Below are 19,959 nucleotides of genomic sequence, written 5' to 3' on the forward strand. Positions count from 1 at the left end.
GATTCTGTAAGCCGTGTAGTACAGCCAAAAGAGAAAGAAGAAAAAATATTTAATACTTAAAATTTTAAAAATAAACAAATAAAAACTTAAAAGTACCCAATCTTGATCCAAGTCATTTTGTGTGTCCAAGACTAATAGTTGTACTATGAGGATTTTCATAAATTGTCAAAACCTGTGATGATACCAAGTAATATACACACAGCCCTTGTTGGTACAAAGCTGTAGTCTAAACATTTTACATATATAGTTAATCCTCACAAGACTATCATATAAGGTAAAGATTATTAATGTCATTTTACTCATTAAGGGGAAGCAGTCAAAGAAAGAGTAAGTAATTTGCTCAAAATTATCTCAATGGTAAGCAGCAATATAAAGTTTCAAACCCCAGCAGTCCAGATTCAAACAAGTGCTATTCATCACTGCACTATATTAGGTTAACCTGACTTCTAAACTCTAAGGAGCCCAATTACAGAAAGGACCCCACAAGTCTGAGTAGAGATAAGACTATGCCTATCGTTTAGAAATACTAAAATTTGAGCACAACAGATATTCTGAAATGTCTATGGCAGAACCATTATTGTAAGTGGGCCCGAGTGTGCAAGTTACAAGGCATTCACTCTCTTGAATTGAATATAATGGCTATCAAAATTCTTTTGAAAAGAAAAACTCCAAAAGTCCTATTATGAATGATGATTATAAAAATTACAGTGTAAGATACTTGATATAGTTGTGTTTAAACATAGTATTTTAAAAACTTAAAAAATGAAACCAATTATATATTATAAACTGTGTACAGAAAAAAGACTGGAATTAAATACAGTGAAGTTGCATCTAACTCAGAGGTTAGAGACCAAAATCTGCATAGGAGATGAAAACCAAGCTCTGTCGATATACTCCAACACCTGACGGTGAAGAACAACATACCATCTCTCAAAATAGGTTAAGTCCAGCACTGACAGTTTTTCCTCCAGCGTCGCAAGAGATCACTTTTCTTTTGGCTGCCACCAGATGAAGAGGTTGGCTTGCATGTAAGGGCCATAATGTATGAAAAGCATATCACTTTCAATGACAGAATCACAGCCAGCACAGTGAATGCTCACACTCAGAGGAAACTGGAGAGACCACCTGAAGCCACAGCCAGGTCACATCCCCACCTCTCATCTCACTCCATGAGAGGGAAGATGGGGTCCATGTGGGGCAAGTGAGAGGGGTTGAGCAAGCACAGGTGAATATACACAAATTTGAAAATAATGTAATGTGACACAACTGTACATGAAAATGTTTGCAGTGGTTGTATTGTTATATTGAGATAATTGGGATTTTTTTTCTTTAGTTTACAAATGTAGTTTTACAATTCACAGAAAACTTCTAGTAGACAAAGATGATGTTCTACTTGGAGACCTAACTGTTCTAAAGATCACTAACCAACCTTACATTCAGAATTGCTAGGAACCATCTGGAATCATCAAGATGGTAAACTCAGTGTTAACAACCCCACAGACAGATTCTCACTTAGAAAAAGTAATAAAGTCTCTTTTATCACCTTTTTCTTCTACAGTCACATGCTGGGAAGAAATTTGGTGGGCTGATGGGTCTTTGTGGCTTATTTAGATGACTATTAAAAAGCGTATCTTACTTCGTTTTCTAACCTAAATGTATATATTTCTCATAGAAATGTGAATGCTTCTTAGACTTTTTTTCAATGCTGAGATGGGTAACAAAGCAAGGGAAAGAAATCTATAAAGGTAACATTAAATTTTCAGTTCTTTCCATCATTATTAACCATGTGATTGCCTGTTACCCCAAAAAGTATCTGTGATAAAAGCTAACAGGTGCTTAGGAGAAAGCGAGATACAGAAAACAAAGCCCTGATAAATAATATCCAAACCTAGAATTAATTCTTTAGTCTCTGCCCCTAGAAAACTGACTCAGTGATGCTAGCAAACACGGCTCTTGACCATTTAAGACAACTCTTAGTCTAAACCAAGCCCAACTTTCATAACACTTATACACCAAGATTTTGAATTAGGCAAATGAGATAAGCAGCCCTATATTCAAACTGATCTAGAAAAACCCAACTAAACATAAACAAGTCCAGTTGAATTGCCCATTAGGAGAGTACTGGTTGACTAGCAAACAGCCTAGAATGTACATACCAACCATGAAATGTAAAAAAGAATCAAGATTTTAAAGAACATAGGCAGAGGGGGAAATAATTTTTTAAAATGTTATCTGGTATCTTTAAGGAAAAAGAAAACACAGGGAATTCCCCCTGTAAACAAAGAGTATTATTTCTGTGGAAATGAAGCATTATGAATATAAAAAGCAACATGAAAAATCTTAATAGAAATTCAAGAGGACTTAGTTTTATCGGTCTGTCTTTCCTAATTCCACTCTACTGGGAATACAAGTGTTTAGAAGAAAAGTAAAACATTATCAGGTTAGAGATGTTACTAAGCCAAACAAAACTGTTCCAGATATCTGAACTCCCATCAAAGGAAGCAATGTGACAGAGAAGGCCTATGTGAATGTTTCTAACAGGTACTTTGCTCTGTTAAAATCTCAAATTTATTTGAGTACGTACCTGCAGCTTTCATTAGGAAAATATCTAATTTATATGTCAAACTACAATTTGGGAAGAATGAAACTGGCCCACATGAAATCCATCACTTTGACATCTTAAAGCACTTTCAATTCTCTCCCCTTCAACCATGCATATAAGGATTGTTGGTTTATAATAAAACACATGAAACGAGGAAGATATGCACTGATGATTACTTGATAAATTTTTGAAAACTGCATATGGTTCAGTATTTTATCTAGCTTTCCATCTACACCAACTGGTTATTTTTGATATATAGATTTTTTTTTGGTTTGTATCTTCAAGTAGTTTTCAAAATCCAAAATCAATCATAGGGTCACTTCATCCTGATGATGGTTCTGTGGGCCCAGCTTGACAGTTGTTAGAAAATGATCACCTTTATTCAACTCATTTCAATTCCACTGACATTAACAATACTATGTGAGAACAAAGGAGGGGCGTGCCCTGGTCCTCAGAGAGCTGAGTCTAATGACAAGTAGATAAGCATAGATCATCTCAAAATGCTACCTAAGTCAAAAAAGGGAACATCTATTCTTTTTTTTTTTTTTAAACTATAATTGACAAACAACATTATATTACTTTTGGGATACAACATGATGATCTGATGTATGCATATACTGCAAAAAGATTTCAGTAAGTTTAGTCAACATTCATCAACACACATAGTAACAGTTTTTTTTCTTGTGATGGGAACTTTAAAAATCAACTCTTATATTGTAAAGTAATTAGCCTCCAATTAAAATAAATAAATTTTAAAAAAAGATCAACTCTTAGAGCAACCTTCAAATACACAATAAGGTACAGTTAACTATAGTCACAACCCTGTATGTTAGATCCCCAGGAATTTCTTTTTATCTGGCAATAACTACTCTTTATAGAGCCAATGATCTAGTTCAAATTTTGTTCACTTGAAAACAAACAAAAAAACCTATAGAGTAACCATCAGGAATAGGAATAAGATCTGCTTATGCCACTACCACTGCCACCGCCCTGCTCCCCAAGCTTAGGACACTCTAACCTACTCCCGCTCCAAGCTAAGGACACTCTAACCTGGTGGGAATGGCAAAAGGATCACCTGAGTGAAGCAGCATCAATGCTGACGCAAACTGCCCATGCAGAGATGATTCCAGACTAAGTGTGGAGGGTCTTTTCACCTGGCAGGCGATGGCACTCGTCAATGCCACATCACTTGTAATGAGTATCATCCCCAAAGCACACACAAGAAAGCAGCATCAATGCTGACGCAAACTGCCCATGCAGAGATGATTCCAGACTAAGTGTGGAGGGTCTTTTCACCTGGCAGGCGATGGCACTCGTCAATGCCACATCACTTGTAATGAGTATCATCCCCAAAGCACACACAAGAAAGTAATTTCTACAGTTCTGTACATAAGCAGGAAACCATAGCTAATTCACCAGTCGCTCTCAGGCAAGACATTTTTCTCTGAGCCTGGGTTATCTCATATGCCAGGTACCAACGATGGTTAACTCTTTTCTAGGGTGGTTTGGGGGTGCATGAGATAATGCATGTTAGTACTCCTGTGCTTCTATTACAAAGCACTATTAGGGACTTACCTGCTGGCTCAACTGGTAAAGAATCCACCTGCAATGCAGGAGACTCCAGTTCAATCCCTGGGTTGGGAAGATCCCCTGGAGAAGGGATAAGCTACCCACTCCAGTTTTCCTGGGCTTCCTTGGTGGCTCAGACAGTAACAAATCCACCTGCAATGCGTGAGACCTGGGTTCGATCCCTGGTTGGGAAGATGCCCTGTGGAAGGAACAGCTACCCACTCCAGTATTCTGGCCTGGAGAATTCCATGGACAGAGGAGCCTGGCAGTCCATGGGGTCGCAAACAGTAGGGCATGACTGAGCAACTTTCACTACTCACTATTAGGGACTAAAGATGAGACAGTTGTCCCTGTTGGTGCTCAGTCACTAAGCTGTGTCCAACTCTTTGCAACTCCATGGACTGCAGCACACCAGGCTTCCCTGTCCTTCATTATCTCCCAAAGTTTGCTCAAATCCATGTCCACTGAGTCGGTGATGTTATCTAACCATCCCACCCTCTTCTCCTTTTGCCTTCAATCTTTCCCAGCATCAGGGTCTTTCCCAGTGAGTTGGCTCTTCCCATCAGGTGGCCAAAATATTGAAGCTTCAGCAACAGTCCTTCCAATGAACATTCAGGGTTGATTTCAGCTGCCTCTGTGTTGCTGCTAAAATTTTAAAGGGATAAATTTCCTCACTGATTTCCAGTGTATACTAAAAACATATCTGATTTTCCCACAGGTACAAAGGTATTTTTATTTTGACTGGCCCCCACTGCCTTGGTCCTAGTACAAAAAGGACAATTCACCAATGTCCCAAGGGGCTCTGGGAACATTCCACAAAGATAATGTCTTCCTAGATGGAAGCTGTTCAGGATGACAGCAGATCACACTCACCCAGCCACTCACCTACGCCAAAAGTGAACTAGTTATCTAGAGAAGTTATTAGACAACTGGCATGCTGTGACACTCATGCTGACCAGAACACGAGCCTAGGTCACCTCTGACCTATAACAGAGAACTAATGCCCAACTAAAGGCAGAAGGTACCAGCTAGAGGTAGCTGTAGACTTTCCATCTGTGGTATCACAGAAAGATATTGGTCTTTGTTTCTTTCCTGACACAGAGCTCCTAAACTCTGGGAATTTCCTGAGTGTAAGAGTGATGAATCTTTTGTCTTAATGAGACAACTCTTGGTGGGCTCCTAGATAGCTTCAGGCTGGCAACCGGTCAATAGAAAACCAAGACTTCATTAGAAGTGTGGAACTTTCAGCCTCATTCGCTAACTTCCAGGGAATGGAAAAGGGAGTGGCAATTGGGTCAATCACCAACGGCCAATGAGTTAATCAATAATGTCTACATAATGGAACTGCCTAAAAACCTCTAAATCATAAGATTTGGAAAGCTTCCAGGTTGGTAAATGTATCTACATTATAGGAGGGCGGTACACCCCAACTTCATGGGACAGAGGCTCTTACTCTTGGAATCCTTCCAGACCAAAGTACCTATCTACCTCTTCACCTGCTCCTTTATAATAAACTGATTATTTCTCTGAGTCCTGTGAGCCATTCTAGTCAATTATCAAACCTGAAGAGGGTGTCGGATTATGGGAACCTCTGACAGAAGTATGGGTAACCTGTGATTGGTATCTGAAGTAAAGGCACAGTTGTGAGACTGAGGCCCTAAACCTGGAGTCTGATGCCAACTCTGGGTAGTAAGTGTCAGAACTGGACTGAGTTATAGTTATCCACTTAGTGCCAGAACTGATTGATGTTAGGGATTCCCTGGTAGCTCAGTTGGTAAAGAATCCACCTGTAATGCAGAAGACCCTGGTTAGATTCCTGGGTCAGGAAGATACGCTGGAGAAGCAATAGTCTACCCACGCCAGTCTTCCTGAGCTTCCCTTGTGGATCACCTGGTAAAGAATCTGCCTGCAATGCAGTAGACCTGATTTGATCCTAGGTTGGGAAGGTCTCTTGGATAAGGGAAAGGTTACCCACTCCAGTATTCTGGCCTGGAGAATTCCACGGGCTGTATGGTCCATGGGGTCGAAAAGAGTTAGACACAACTGAACACCTTTCACATAGGAGGAGGAAACAAAATCTCTCATCATCTCTCTGCCTGTATGACACAGAGGCATACACTGCTTTCTGCTGACATCATTCCAGAACACGTTAAGACCTCCATTTCTCAATTTACATGAGGTTTGTCCCCTATGTCAAGTTCAACTGCAAACACCACTGTAATCAGCTAACTTACTGGCAGCACTTGTCCTCCATGCACCCATTGTAAAATACAAGACTACTCTTAGTTAAGGTTTACCAAAGCTTTTCATCAGATTTGCTTGTACACTGTCAAACATATTCATTGTCTGATAAACCAGGTAAGCACATTCTAGGACTTGATATTGATCTGAAAGGTAAAATGAAAATTTTTAATTTTCTAACAAATATAGAAGTACTTATACAAATGGAACAGAAAACTTGACTCCCTCAACACAACACCACTGCACAGTTTTAGAAACTAACGTCAAGTCTGTCAGAATTTCTGACAAAAATTTCTTGAGAGGATCTACTCATTCAGTATATTACTTCCAGAGTTAGCACTAATACTTTCAGGTTGAAGAAACATATCACAAATATTATTTAACCTCCAATTCACACATAACCTCACACACTGCTGCCAGGAATTTTTGTAGCTTGGAGTGTGAGATAAGATAACAGGACTATTGTAAAGTTATTAGCCTCCAATTAAAATAAATAAATTTATATTTTAAAAAAAGATAATAGGACTAATGTTTTTTTCTTTGATTTGGAGAAAAGCAATCAGAGGAAATAATGTGACATAAATTCAATTGCAAGGTTACCAGGAAAAACCTAATGGAGCTTAAGCTTCACTCATTAAACAATGATTTTCCTACTCTGTCACCATCACTCAGGTACATTTGATTCATTTTTTAAAATGTTATCTAAACAAGGTCCTAAAGGTCCTACTGAATAGCACAGGGGACTATATTCAATACCCTATGATAAACCATAATGGAAAAGAATATTAAAAAAAGAATGGCTATGTGTACAACTTTACACATTTGTCACTTTGCTGGAAAGAAGGTTGGCACAACATTGTAAATCCACTATTACTTCAATTAAAATAAATTTTTAAAAAATGAGGGCAGGAGGAGAACGGGGCAACAGAGGATGAGATGGTTGGATGGCACCAATGACTCAATGGACATTAGTTTGAGCAAACTCCAGGAGGTAGTGAAAGACAGGGAAGCCTGCTGTGCTGCAGTCCACGGGGAGGCAGTTGGACACGACTTAGCGACTGAACAACAAAGTACTCCAGATCATTTTAAAACTCCCGGAAGGCACGGCAGCTCTTTCTTAGTAAGAAGAAATAATGGAGACATTTCCCCCATACCAAAATTGAAACAATCAAGGCCTCCAAGGTCTCCAAACTTTAAGGCCTCCAAAGGTCTCCTGTATAGAAAACAGCTCCTCTCTGGGAATTTACAAATTCTTACAACCCAACTACATTTTCAGAGGTTGAAAATATTCTTTTTAAAAAAATATGCATTGGAATGGAGGTATATAACAAGACTTCCAGAAAACACACAAAAAAGTCAGGTCTATTTGTACACATTTTTCTCTACTTCTTGTCTGATCATTTCCTATAATACTCATGAAAAGTTGATTCATTTCATTTCTCTGACACTCAGAGGATGTCACTTTATTTGATCTCTCTGACCAATCATTACCGTCAAGCATTCACCGAGCTGAATAAGGATGTTCTCTTACATAACCACAGTAGTACCAACTTCAGTGAATTTAACACTGATTCACCACTACTACAATCAATATATAAAACAGTTCCATCATGCCCATCAATTCACTCATGCTTCCATCTGACAGTCAACTCCTCCCCCCAATAACTTGGCACCACTATTTTCTATTCTTGTCATTTTTCTTTTTCCAGAACATCATATAAACAGGATCATACAGTATGGAGTCTTTTTTTAAATTATGATCAAATACACAAAACATAAAGTGTACAACTCAGTGACATTAAGTACATTCACCATGTTATGCAACCACCAAGACTATCTAGTTCCAGAAGAACATTTCCATCACCCCCAAAAGGAAATCCCATATCCATTAAGCAGTCACGCCCCACTTCCCTCTTCTCCAGCCTCTGACAACCACCAAACTACCCAATCCACCTGCTGTCTCTATGGATAGGGCTATTCTGGATATTTCATATAAACGGAAGCAGACAATACTGTGGCCTTTTGTGCCTCACTTCTTTCACTGAGTGTGAAGTTTTCAAGGGTCATCCAGGTTGTAGCATGTATCAGTACTTTGTTTCTTTCTACTGCAGTATGTAGCCTTTTGAGCCCAATCTCACTTACAGGATGCCTCTGACATCCACCCATCTTGCTACATGCATGCAATACCTGCATGCCTAGTGTCATCATTTTTACTGCTGAGTAGTATTCCACAGGATGTATATACCAGAGTTTGTCTGCCCAGTCACCAAAAGACATTTCATTGTTGATACTTCCCCAGAAATGTAATCATATAAGTCAAGGTATTTTACAATTAATAGGGCTACTATTATATCTGCACTTGGCAATAGAAAAATTCAAATATACACAACAGGTACAGGTTCATTATCCATTATCTGAAATTCCAAAATCTAAATATCCCCTAAGTGTCAAGTTTTTTAGTAAATTTTCTGTGAAGTCATTTGGAGATATATCTTGACCTATACTATAGTCTCTTTATAGTCTTTTTTAAGTCTTCTTAGTGAGAATATTCATTTTCTACAGAAATATTATATCTCATACACATTCCATTGGGGGATATAATTCACATATAAGCTACTGAACCATACTACCTTTCTATAATCAGAAAAATTCATAAATCCATCTGACCCCAAAGATTTAGATAAAAGTTGTAGCCCTGTACTTACACAGTTCTAAATGAGACAAAAATTAAGTTGATAATTACTCGAGTCAGTGAAGAGGCATTAAGCTTTTCTCTATTACAGACTAGCTCCCCAATACATCAACTACAAGGATGAACATTACCCCACAACCCCCCTCTTAGGAACAATATCCAACCTACATGGTCTTCGCAGGTTATCCTAACCTAAAAACTTGATGGCTGTTTATAAAAGACACCATTTCTACTGAAATTCAGACATAATCTTTGAACAGGTAAATGTTAAAGTTCTCAGAACATCTGACTGTCTCAAGATATGTTCTTCAGCACTCAGGAAGAGTGCACTGCTGTAAAACCTAAAGTAACCTGTAGTGCCATGGGGTCTCCTCACTTGAAAGGAGACCACAGGGGCTCTCCAAATACATTATTCCATATACACCACATTTATTCATTCCATGTATACTGGGAACCCATCTGGGCTACTAGGCAGAGAGTCAAGAACTGGGGAAACAGGAGGGAACAAGCCAAACAAGGCTCCTACTGTCATGAAGCTAACTCTCCAATGACAGGAATAAAACACACAAAACCACTGAGAAAAATATCTAAGTGATAAATATTACGATGACAAAAATATGATATAAAATGACAGAGGAATGATTTTAGATTGGATGGTGACTCAAGGCCTCTAAGAGTTGAAACTGAAGCCAAGAACTAAACCCCCAAAGAAAATGAGAATCAGAGAGAAGAGCAGTGCAAAGGCTGTAACAAAGCAATAAGTCCATATGGTCAAGGACGAGAGAAGGCTCAGGATGGCTAGAGTATGGTTAAGAAAGGTAAAGAGTGTATGTAATGAGATCAGACAAAAAGCCAAGGGCAGGCTCATGCAGGACTGTGTTAAGTCAGAACAAGAAGTTGGGAGTTTCTTCCAATTGAGATGGAAGGGTGTTAAAGGGTTTTAGGGAAAGGAATAACATGACATGACTCATAATTTCAAAAGCTCACTCTACTTGCCATACAGTGATATAATATAGATAATATGGGACTGGTAATCCAATCCTTTCAATTCTTTCATTTTAAAAAGTATATATACGTGTGTGTGTGTTTGTGAGCTTATATAAATATGGTGTATGTGTAAACACACGTGCATGTGTGCACTTATACAAATATGATGGCTTCTGTGATATCTCAGACCAGGTAAAGAATCCACCTGTAATACAGGAGACATGTGTTTGATCCCCGAGTCGGGAAAATCGTCTGGAGAAGGGAATGGCTACCCACTCCAGTACTCTTGCCTGGAGAATTCCATGAACAGAGGAGCCTGGCAGGCTACAGTCTATGGGGTCGCAGAGTCAACCCCATAGACTGACATGACTGAGCAACCAACACGTTCAACATTTTCATATATGCATATATTGTAAAAGAGATCAATCCTGGGTGTTCTCTGGAATGACTGATGCTAAAGCTGAAACTCCAGTGCTTTGACCACCTCATGCGAAGAGTTGACTCATTGGAAAAGACTCTGATGCTGGGAGGGATTGGGGGCAGGAGGAGAAGGGGACGACCCAGGATGAGATGGCTGGATGGCATCACCAACTCGATGGACGTGAGTCTGAGTGAACTCCGGGAGTTGGTGATGGACAGGGAGGCCTGGCGTGCTGTGATTCATGGGGTCGCAAAGAGTCGGACACAACTGAGCAACTGAACTGAACTGAACTGATCACTTCATGTATTAAAATGGCAAGAAAAGACAGAATTTCCTGAAAACTGATTTTTTTAAAACTACTGTCCTGAATGATTTCACATTTGTATCAATGTCTCTGGTCTGCCAATTATGATTTTAATAGCTGCCAGAGCCAGAAAATTTAAGGACTTCCTCTGTGAACCCTACAGATCAATGTAGGTTTTACTCTGCTAATAAGTCTGACAATACATGTAGAAAGTCAATGAGTACTAAAGAAATGAAGAATTAAAATTGCCGTTATTTAAATACCAAAACATATCTTTTTTCTAAACGCCAATACTTAATGAAAGTACAGTTCATGAAATAAGATCAAAGCTGAAGTTATTGCCCTGCGAGTCAAAAAGCAACGGAAGGCTATAAATTCTATTTTTAATTTTCAAAGTTAATAGTAAATCAGGAAAGTCTCTATGAGACACATACCCCTCATCCCAAAAAGAGTTGTGTTTGAGAACATACCTACTCTTAGTCATATTTCCACAAGTTTAGAGCTGGTTATGTTTCAAACAAAGAAATAATTAGCTTTCTGAGAAATAATGCTCCTGAGTTCACTGTCAAATTACAGGAAAACAATTTCTGTACTTAACACAAACACCAGATTATTTCAAGCGCCAAAATTTTTGTGGACAGTTTTATTCTGTAAAACCAATCAGAAGAAGTAATCTAGTTCATGCAAAAATGTTATTCCATGGTGAACTGTTTAAAGGTAAACTATATACTCAAAAATATGGCTTGCTCTTACTTCAAGAGTTCTTTAACATGAATTACTGAAATTCTAAGACTTGTGAAAAAACTAATGCTCTACTTTCTTTAATTTAAAATAGATCACTTTAAAATTACCTTTGTTTCATATTCGGGAGTCCTAAAAATACTGGTCCAATATCTTGAGTGTTTCACTTTTGACTACTTTTTCTATAATAAGGTTTGAAGAAACTGACCAAATTTGGTACTGTAAGATACTAGGAGGATATTCTGAAAATCCAATCTGTAGAGCAGAGGTCAAAAAGAAAGGTCTTCTGGATCTATTCATGGATTTCAACAAAATCCATGGTGCAGGACCCTGTCCTCAGAAAAAGACTAAAATCTCAAGAAACTACTCACTTGTACAATTTCTCTGGCAAGTTGAAAATTCCATGCTGAAGCAATGAAACGTAAACTTTTATGTATAGTAAGGTAATTAAAATCTTACCCGGCTCAAACAGAAACATTCCACCACCATGAAGAACACCAGCAGCAAGTTTAATGATTTAATTGCATGAAACATATTTGGGGACAAATTCTACAACACTCACTTTGTATCTCATAGGCACTCAGAAGTATTGGAAAATACATCCTCATCACCCATGAGTGGACAAATATCCACAAAGAACTACAGCTAAGGGTATAGCTGGCTGTTGTTTGAAGGCATCAACAGGAGGCTTCTGGAAATCTTAATTGTGGTTTCTTAAAAAAAATTTGGAGGAACACAAGATGCAGAGATCTGACAGACTCTTCCTAACCCAAGGCTGCATGCAAGTCATGAAACTCACCTGTGTTATACTCCTTTAACTGCAAGTCCTTCACAGGCATGCCATCAGGAGTCCAAAAGGCATTAAGAATCTGTAAGAATATGGTATGCACACTAATGACACACATCATAATCAAATACTAAACATTATATTTCCCCTGCTGCTGCTGCTGCTAAGTCACTTCAGTCGTGTCTGACTCTGTGTGACCCCATAGACAGCAGCCCACCAGGCTCCCCCGTCCCTGGGATTCTCCAGGCAAGAACACTGGAGTGCGTTGCCATTTCCTTCTCCAATGCATGAAAGTGAAAAGTGAAAGTGAAGTCGCTCAGTCTTGTCTGACTCTTCACAACCCCATGGACTGCAGCCCACCAGGCTCCTCCGTCCATGGGATTTTCCGGGCAAGAGCACTGGAGTGGGGGGCCATTGCCTTCTTTATATTTCCCCTAGTGGTTTTTATTCTACAAACTTTAAAGCAATGATTACTTTACAAAGGTCAAATTAAGCCAAGTACACTCCAGGCATTCCAAAACTATTCAATGAGTAGAACATAATTACTCAAAAATTCTCAAGTACAAAAAAACGGAAGAGCGTAACCTCAAGAGCTCAGGCTCTGAAATGAGACTGCCAGTATTCCCAGTCTCTCCTCCTCATGTGCTGTGCAACCTTTCAGCACCCAGAGTCTCATTTTCTAAACCTAAGATCATGCAATGAGCTCCTTCCTATCCAGGGCCATGGTCCCTGAACTCCCTCAGCCTGGTCAGCTCTTTTCCCCATTTTCAAATGGACTGTTCTCTCACTTGCATTCAGGCCTGGGCTCAAATGTCACTTCCTCAGTGATGTCTTCCCTACCTACCCAATCTAACACCACTTGCACCCAAGTGATGCTCTAAACCCTTACTTTAGTTTTCTTCAGAGCATTCATCCCTGCTTGAATTTTTTTTTTCTGCTTATTCTTTTTACTATCCATGGAAGCAGTGACTTTATAATATTCACCACTGTATCACTCCATGCCTAGAAAACTGCCTGGCATACAAAGGTGCGTCATTTTTGAATGAATGAATAAAGAGTACCTGTTTCATAGAATGTTGTGATAAATAAATGAACTTACTTTTAAGTATCACACAATGCCTAACACAGAGTAAAGCTCTGTTTGCTCTAGTGATTGTATATTCTGACCAAATTCTTCCTTAAGGTCATCCATAATTTAGTTACCAAGTTCTTTAACATTGAGGAGTTAGAAAGTTCCCAGTTTTTACTATTATAAACAGCATCTTTATGTAAGCACTCCAACCTTCCTCCCTCCTACTTGGATTATCCCCTCAAGGATGATTATCAGGTCTGAGGACAACAATCACTTGTCATATATAAATATATTACAAACCTCACCTCAGTGAGTACTCAGTAACTGGTGAAATATGAACGATCTCTATGGGATTATACTAAAGCTATTTTCCTGGTTTAGCTTCTGCTCTATAGGCAGGGGAAGGCTGGGTAAACGATAACCAAGATTTCCCTGAAGATTTCTTTGTACCTTCCTGTGAATCTACAATTTCTCAAAATAAAAAGTCTTTAAAATTTTTTAATTGACCAAAAAAAAAAAGAAAGGAAAAGGAAAGAGAAAAAAGAACAAGACCCTTACCTCTTCCTTTGTGGCACTTTCAGGCACCCCATTTAATCGAATAAGCTTGCTTGGTTTCTCCTCACTTGGGCCAGTCCTATAATCTTGATCCTTGAATCCAAAGCAAAAAAACTTATTTCATAAAAAAATACATGTTATTGTGCAAAATGCAACAACATGAAATACAGGTACTCAGGATAAAAAAAATCAAAATGACTTGCATCATATGAAGATATAAAAAGTTATAATTGTCTCTTTTTCTTTTTTAAAGTGGGATCTTACTTCCCCAACCAAGGACTGAACCTGGTCCCTGGCAGTGAAAAGGCAGAGTCTTAAGCACTAAACCACCAGGGAATTCCCCCCAAATTTTATTTCAAATCATTAGAATATAAGTGTTCTAAGACCCATGCTAATTGCAGGAATTTTGAAATAGTACAGCAGAAAATGAAGAGAAACAGCATTGAAAGGGACTTTTACAAACAGGGGGAAAAAAAAAATCAACTAGATTTTTAAAACTAGAATTTTCTTTTCCTGAATGAGAAAACAGCACATAAATAAAATCAGATGTCATTTATCAAAGTTGTTACCTATAAACAATCTTCAGAACAAAATCAAAAGGTGTCATCTGATGATATAACCTAACAGTACAAAATCAGAGAAATCTGCATTTTCCATATGCACAGAAGTCTCAGCTCTGATTCTCCTCCATTTTAAGTTATAAAAAGGGTTTAACCTTTGGGAAAAAAGTCTCCTACAACTACTTGACCACACCTACTGTCCGAGCATAATTACAAATAGTGTCCTCTTTTACTCTTGAAAGTGTCCTGACTTGAATAATAAATTATATGGCCATCTAGTTCTAACATTCTCAAAATCCATTTTTTAACCAAATATCTAACCAGCTTGTCTTAGAATTACTGTCCAAAATAACAGAAACTGCAATAGAGATGGGTAACACCTATTTTTAAAGGTAATGTTTTCAATGTCCAACTGCAAACATAATTCTAAGATTATATGTACATTAGACTATATATTAGACATACAGAAAATCAACATTTAAGTCAATTAAGTTAGCTTCAATATTTGCAACATTAACATTGCCTCCTCCTAACTAGGTATTTTCTATCTCTTATCCTAGATATTCTCTAAATGATTTTAAGTAAGAAAATGAACCCCAAACAGCCACAAGGCCTGACTACGTAAGAGACGAGAGAACCAACTCCCAAAGACAAATACTTTCTAACTAAATTATCCCACGGCATTTAAATTAGTACCATCAAGCGAGATAATGAAGAGATACACATCAAAAATATGATCTGAACTGAGGGCCCTTTCTCTAGAGATGTACACTCCACTTGTGACTATAAATCTTGCTTTTTAATGGCTGTATAAAGTAAGACCCAGGACTAATGGACTCTATACATCATCCTTCAGAAAAGTCTTATGAAGAAGCAAAACTCAACAAAGCAATCCAGGGCTTCCCTAGTGGCTCAGTGGTAAAGAATCCACCTGCCAATGCAGGAGATATGGGTTCAATCCCTGATCTGGGAAGATCCCACATGCCACAGAGCAACTAAGCCCATTCGTACAACTGCTAAGTCTGTGCTCTAGAGCCCGGCAGCCCTAACTAAAGAGTAGCCCCTCGCTCTTCTCAACTAGAGAAAAGTCCGCACAACAACAAAGACCCAGCACAACCAATCAATAAGTAAATATATAAAACCTTAAAAGACAAAACAGTAGACCACTCTATTAACATACCTGAAGGTCCCGTTGGGCATCTTGGGAAGTTTTGCCCTCAGGAAAAGACTTGCTCTGGCCATAGCCAAATATTTGGCTTCCAGGCAGTCTGTGATCCACATCACAGTACTCCATGCTTCTGTAATCAGTGTCCTGACGGCCAAGAAAGTCCAGACCACCTTCTTCTTTAAACATATCAGCATCTGAGCTCTGTTGTTCACCTCCAGAATGCTGTGACTTGTCCTGGTCTTGAAGAGGACTTTGGCTGTTCTCAAAGTCTGGTGGAGATGCATGGTCAAAGGCTACACCTTGTTTTTCTCCTTCTCCTGTTTCTGAATGCTCAAATTCTCCCTTCTGAATGCCAAAAGCAGGTCTTTCCGTTGTATGGTCATGTGCAGATTCTTCTCTCTTGTTCACATTCATACCAGAATGTTCTCTGTTTTGTGTGGAGGGCTGAACGTAATCCAAAATATCTGGATCCGCAGAGGGCATCTCCCTATCTTTAAATTCCATACAAGGTCCTCCTTCTCTGCCCCTAAAATCCTGATCAGTCCTGGATCGGTGTCTACCTCTGAAATCTGCATGTGGTATATTCCTGTCCCTAAAGTCTAGATCACTAGTACCTGAACCTCGGCCTCTAAAGTCCACTTGGGTTCCGTCTTTGTCCCTGAAGTCCAAATCAGATACATCTCTATTTCTAAAATCAGAACGGGACTGATCTCTGCCCCTGAAATCCAAGTCTGATAAATCCCTTCCCCTAAAATCTGCATGGGCTCCATCCCGCCCTCTAAAATCTAAGTCATAAGTGCCCCGGCCCCTGAAGTCAGGAGGAGGAGCATCCCTACCTCTAAAGTCACCAGTATGAGCCTCCCTGTCTCTGTAGTTCATGTGAGATGTCTCCCTGCCTCTGTAGTCCAGAGAAGTACCGTCTCCACCCCGATAGTCCATAGGTGGCCCTTCTCTATCCCGAAGGTCCCCAGAATGGATGTCCCTACCTCTGAAGTCCAACTGTGATGAATCTCTGCTCTGGAAATCAGAAGATGAAAAATCTCCCCCCCTGAAATCATGTCCATGGCCCTCCCCTCCTCGATAGTCACCATGCTGTCCGTCTCTAGCTCCATAGCTGAAAGAATGCTCCTCTACATTTGCAAAGGGAGGCCCCGAATGCCCCTGGAAATCAAAGGGAAGTGAATCTCTGCCAGGAAAGTTGCCAGAGTGTCTCTCTTGAGCATGACTCTTAAGGGGAGGAGGAGGATAATCCCTGTTCCACCCGGGAGCAAACCTTTCTTCTTGGCTCCCACTGTAGAAACAAAGACAGTGTTATTCATATTGTCCAGAGAGTTTGAAATCTACACACCAGCATATTCTTCTCTAATCACAGCACATTCTTCTGTAAACATTTTTTTTTTTTGGCAGAGTTCTGTAACAAGGTCCTAGATCTGCAGAAAACAGCAATGTTTTGCTATTTTAAGACGAAGTGGCGGAGTAAACTTTTAAGTTCCCATTTCAGAACACGAGGAAAGTCAACACAAGGTTTTCAACATGACTGCTGCAGAAAAAGCTTTCACCCAGTCCTGCAACAGGGAAAATCCGCAACACCAGATAAGCTAGCAATGGTGACACTCTACAAAAATTTCCATTTCCTACAGCCAGGGAGCTTAGAATTCCAAGATCAACACGATGATTCCTATATATCAGAAAAATCAATGCACTATAAATTTTATACAGTAGGTTTCAGGATGTGTCTTCCTCATTGGTGCAAACAAGAGTAATATTCCAAAATATCTGATTGACAGCTACAGAGTGGACACCACCCAATCAGAACAGATGCAGGCCCAAAATGAAGAAAACACTGGCTGTAAGCCACTAGTTGGAGTACGCTGGTGTTCACCAGCTGAGCATCACCCCTGGCTGCATCTAAACCCCAGTTCCACAGTGGCTCCGCCTAGAAGTGCTCTCACCTGGGTCCTATTATTAACTACTCAAGGGTATCTCAGAAGGCAGCATGAATCACGCCACACAGCATGTGTAAGTTGACCAAACCAAGCAACAGCATCCAGGAGCTTAATGCTAAAAGGGACCTAGAGAGAGCATTAGGCTTTCATGCTTTATCCCCAGGTCCCAAATGAAGAAGCTGATTTTTTAGATTCTAATGCCTCATCTAATTTTTCATGGTAATACAATATATTTTAAAACACATTATTAAATTCACATTCTCAGTTTACAGAACTCAAGACATAAATGAAAACTGGCCCTATCTTTCACACTACCTAGCACCAGACCATTTTGTATGTTTTGACTTTGGTAAAAGACAGGGAATTTAAATAGGCAATTAGGTACCTAGGATCTTGAGCTTGAAGGGGAGAGGAGGGCATAAAAAAGGAAAACATAAAATGATCTGAATGGTTACCTGCTATTCAGCAGCAAAACAAAAGTATTAAGAGATCAAGTTCCTCTCAGAAAATACAGGTTCTATTATATGACCCTCTGAACTCAGACTACACTGCTATAGAAAGGCTCAACAGACAACTGCTTCTGGGTCACTCAGTTCAAGAGCAACAGTTACAATGCCAAACCCTTTCCTGGAGTAATAGAAATTTAACAATAGTAACCGAAACAGTAGAATGATGCATATTTAATAGATTTTCAGAACATAACTTCCATTAGCTTCATTAACACAAAAATATTAACATTATTTATGTGTATGGGGTTCATCATAAGAGAAGCAAGGTTAAACGTGCTTCATAAATAATACAACTTAACGCTAAAATTAAGACACTACCACTAGTTCTAGTGTCACCCACATTTAAAATCACTCAAATCCCAATAGTTAGCTTGTAGGAAGACTTAAGCCTAAGCAGACATTCATGGGCTGAGCGCTGAGCTATCTAAATCTACATGTTCTCTGACCAAAACACATACAGCACTGTCTTTGAATATTACCCTAAGAATTACCTTACCAGGTAAAACTGAAATCAAATACATCTACAGTAATCACTATACTAGGGTTCTCAGAACTGTATTTTATGTAGACTATTCAAGAAACAGTTCTACTAGTTATAAAACAGTGGTGGCTATGAAAATCATTTTCAACCAAATTTTTAAGACAAGTTGTTAAAATAAATACAAAATCATTTTCCTGCAAAATACCTTTTTTCACCCAAATTAGTCCCCTCCCCAAAGTTATGCTATATAAACTATGCCTCTCTCTGGTCAAAGACCTTAAAAAATGGCATGTAATGACTTATATTTAAACTAAAATTAAGGTGGGGAAATACAATTTTATATAATAGATTCAAAGAAAAAAATGTTCTGAAAAAAATTTTTCAGTGATGCAATAGAGCTGAAGTTATTTCTTTAGCTCTGAAGGCTCAGTGTAAACAGCCTTATGCAGAAAATAATTATCCATAAATATAAGTAAAAGAATAGATTTTTAAACATTAAAGTACAAACACACTAATCTAGATTAGGGATCTGCACATTTCTTCCATGAAGAGTCAGACAGTAATTACATTAGGCTTTACAGTTTCTGTCACAACTATTCAACTCTGCCCCTGCAACATGAAAGCAACTATCAACAATTTGTAAACGAATGATCAGGGCTATGTTCCAGTCAAACAAAAACAAGCTGCAGTCTGCTGACCACTGATCTAGACCTTAATTTTTTTAAAGGAAAAACATAACCAGCATCACTGCTGCTGCTAAGTTGCTTCAGTCGTGTCCAACTTTGTGTGACCCCACAGACAGCAGCCCACCAGGCTCTGCCATCCCTGGGATTCTCCAGGCAAGAACACTGGAGTGGGTTGCCATTTCCTTCTCCAATGCATGAAAGTGAAAAGTGTAAGTGAAATCACTCAGTTGTGTCCGACTCTTAGCGACCCCATGGACTGCAGCCCACCAGGCTCCTCCGAGCGTGGGATTTTCCAGGCAACAGTACTGGAGTGGGTTGCCACTGCCTTCTCTGAACCAGCATCACTACCACTGCTTTAAAGATTGCTAAGCAGAAAGTAAAGATCCCTTTATTCACGAAACTAGCTTTACTAAGTGTTATATGGATTTACTTTTAAACTTACTTTTCTACCTAAATTTTCCATGGGAACCCCAAACTTCAGAATAATAAAATAACTGTTGAATTTGCACAGGAAGATCCTGCAGACTGCCAGTTCAAAAGAAAACTTACTTGTAACAAAGTTTCAATTAGAGCATAATTTTTTTTTTTTTTTTTTGGCCATGCCACAGAGACTTGTAGGATTTTAGTTCCCCGACCAG

The 19,959-nt window shown here is 39.0% G+C and overlaps 1 protein-coding gene across 1 annotated transcript in view; it reads right to left on the reverse strand.

Moving 5' to 3' along the window:
• Positions 1-19,959, reverse strand: part of RBM6 (RNA binding motif protein 6) — an 83,700-nt gene that overhangs the window by 47,268 nt on the left and 16,473 nt on the right. The window contains exons 3-5 of the mRNA XM_068982959.1: positions 15,712-16,990; positions 13,975-14,064; positions 12,357-12,426 (exon numbers count right to left, since the gene is read on the reverse strand). Coding sequence (XP_068839060.1) covers positions 12,357-12,426; positions 13,975-14,064; positions 15,712-16,990 — 1,439 coding nt within the window. The remainder of the gene's footprint in view (positions 1-12,356; positions 12,427-13,974; positions 14,065-15,711; positions 16,991-19,959) is intronic.

The sequence above is a fragment of the Capricornis sumatraensis genome, chromosome 10 (assembly GCF_032405125.1).
Source record: "Capricornis sumatraensis isolate serow.1 chromosome 10, serow.2, whole genome shotgun sequence".
Lineage (NCBI taxonomy): Eukaryota > Metazoa > Chordata > Mammalia > Artiodactyla > Bovidae > Capricornis > Capricornis sumatraensis.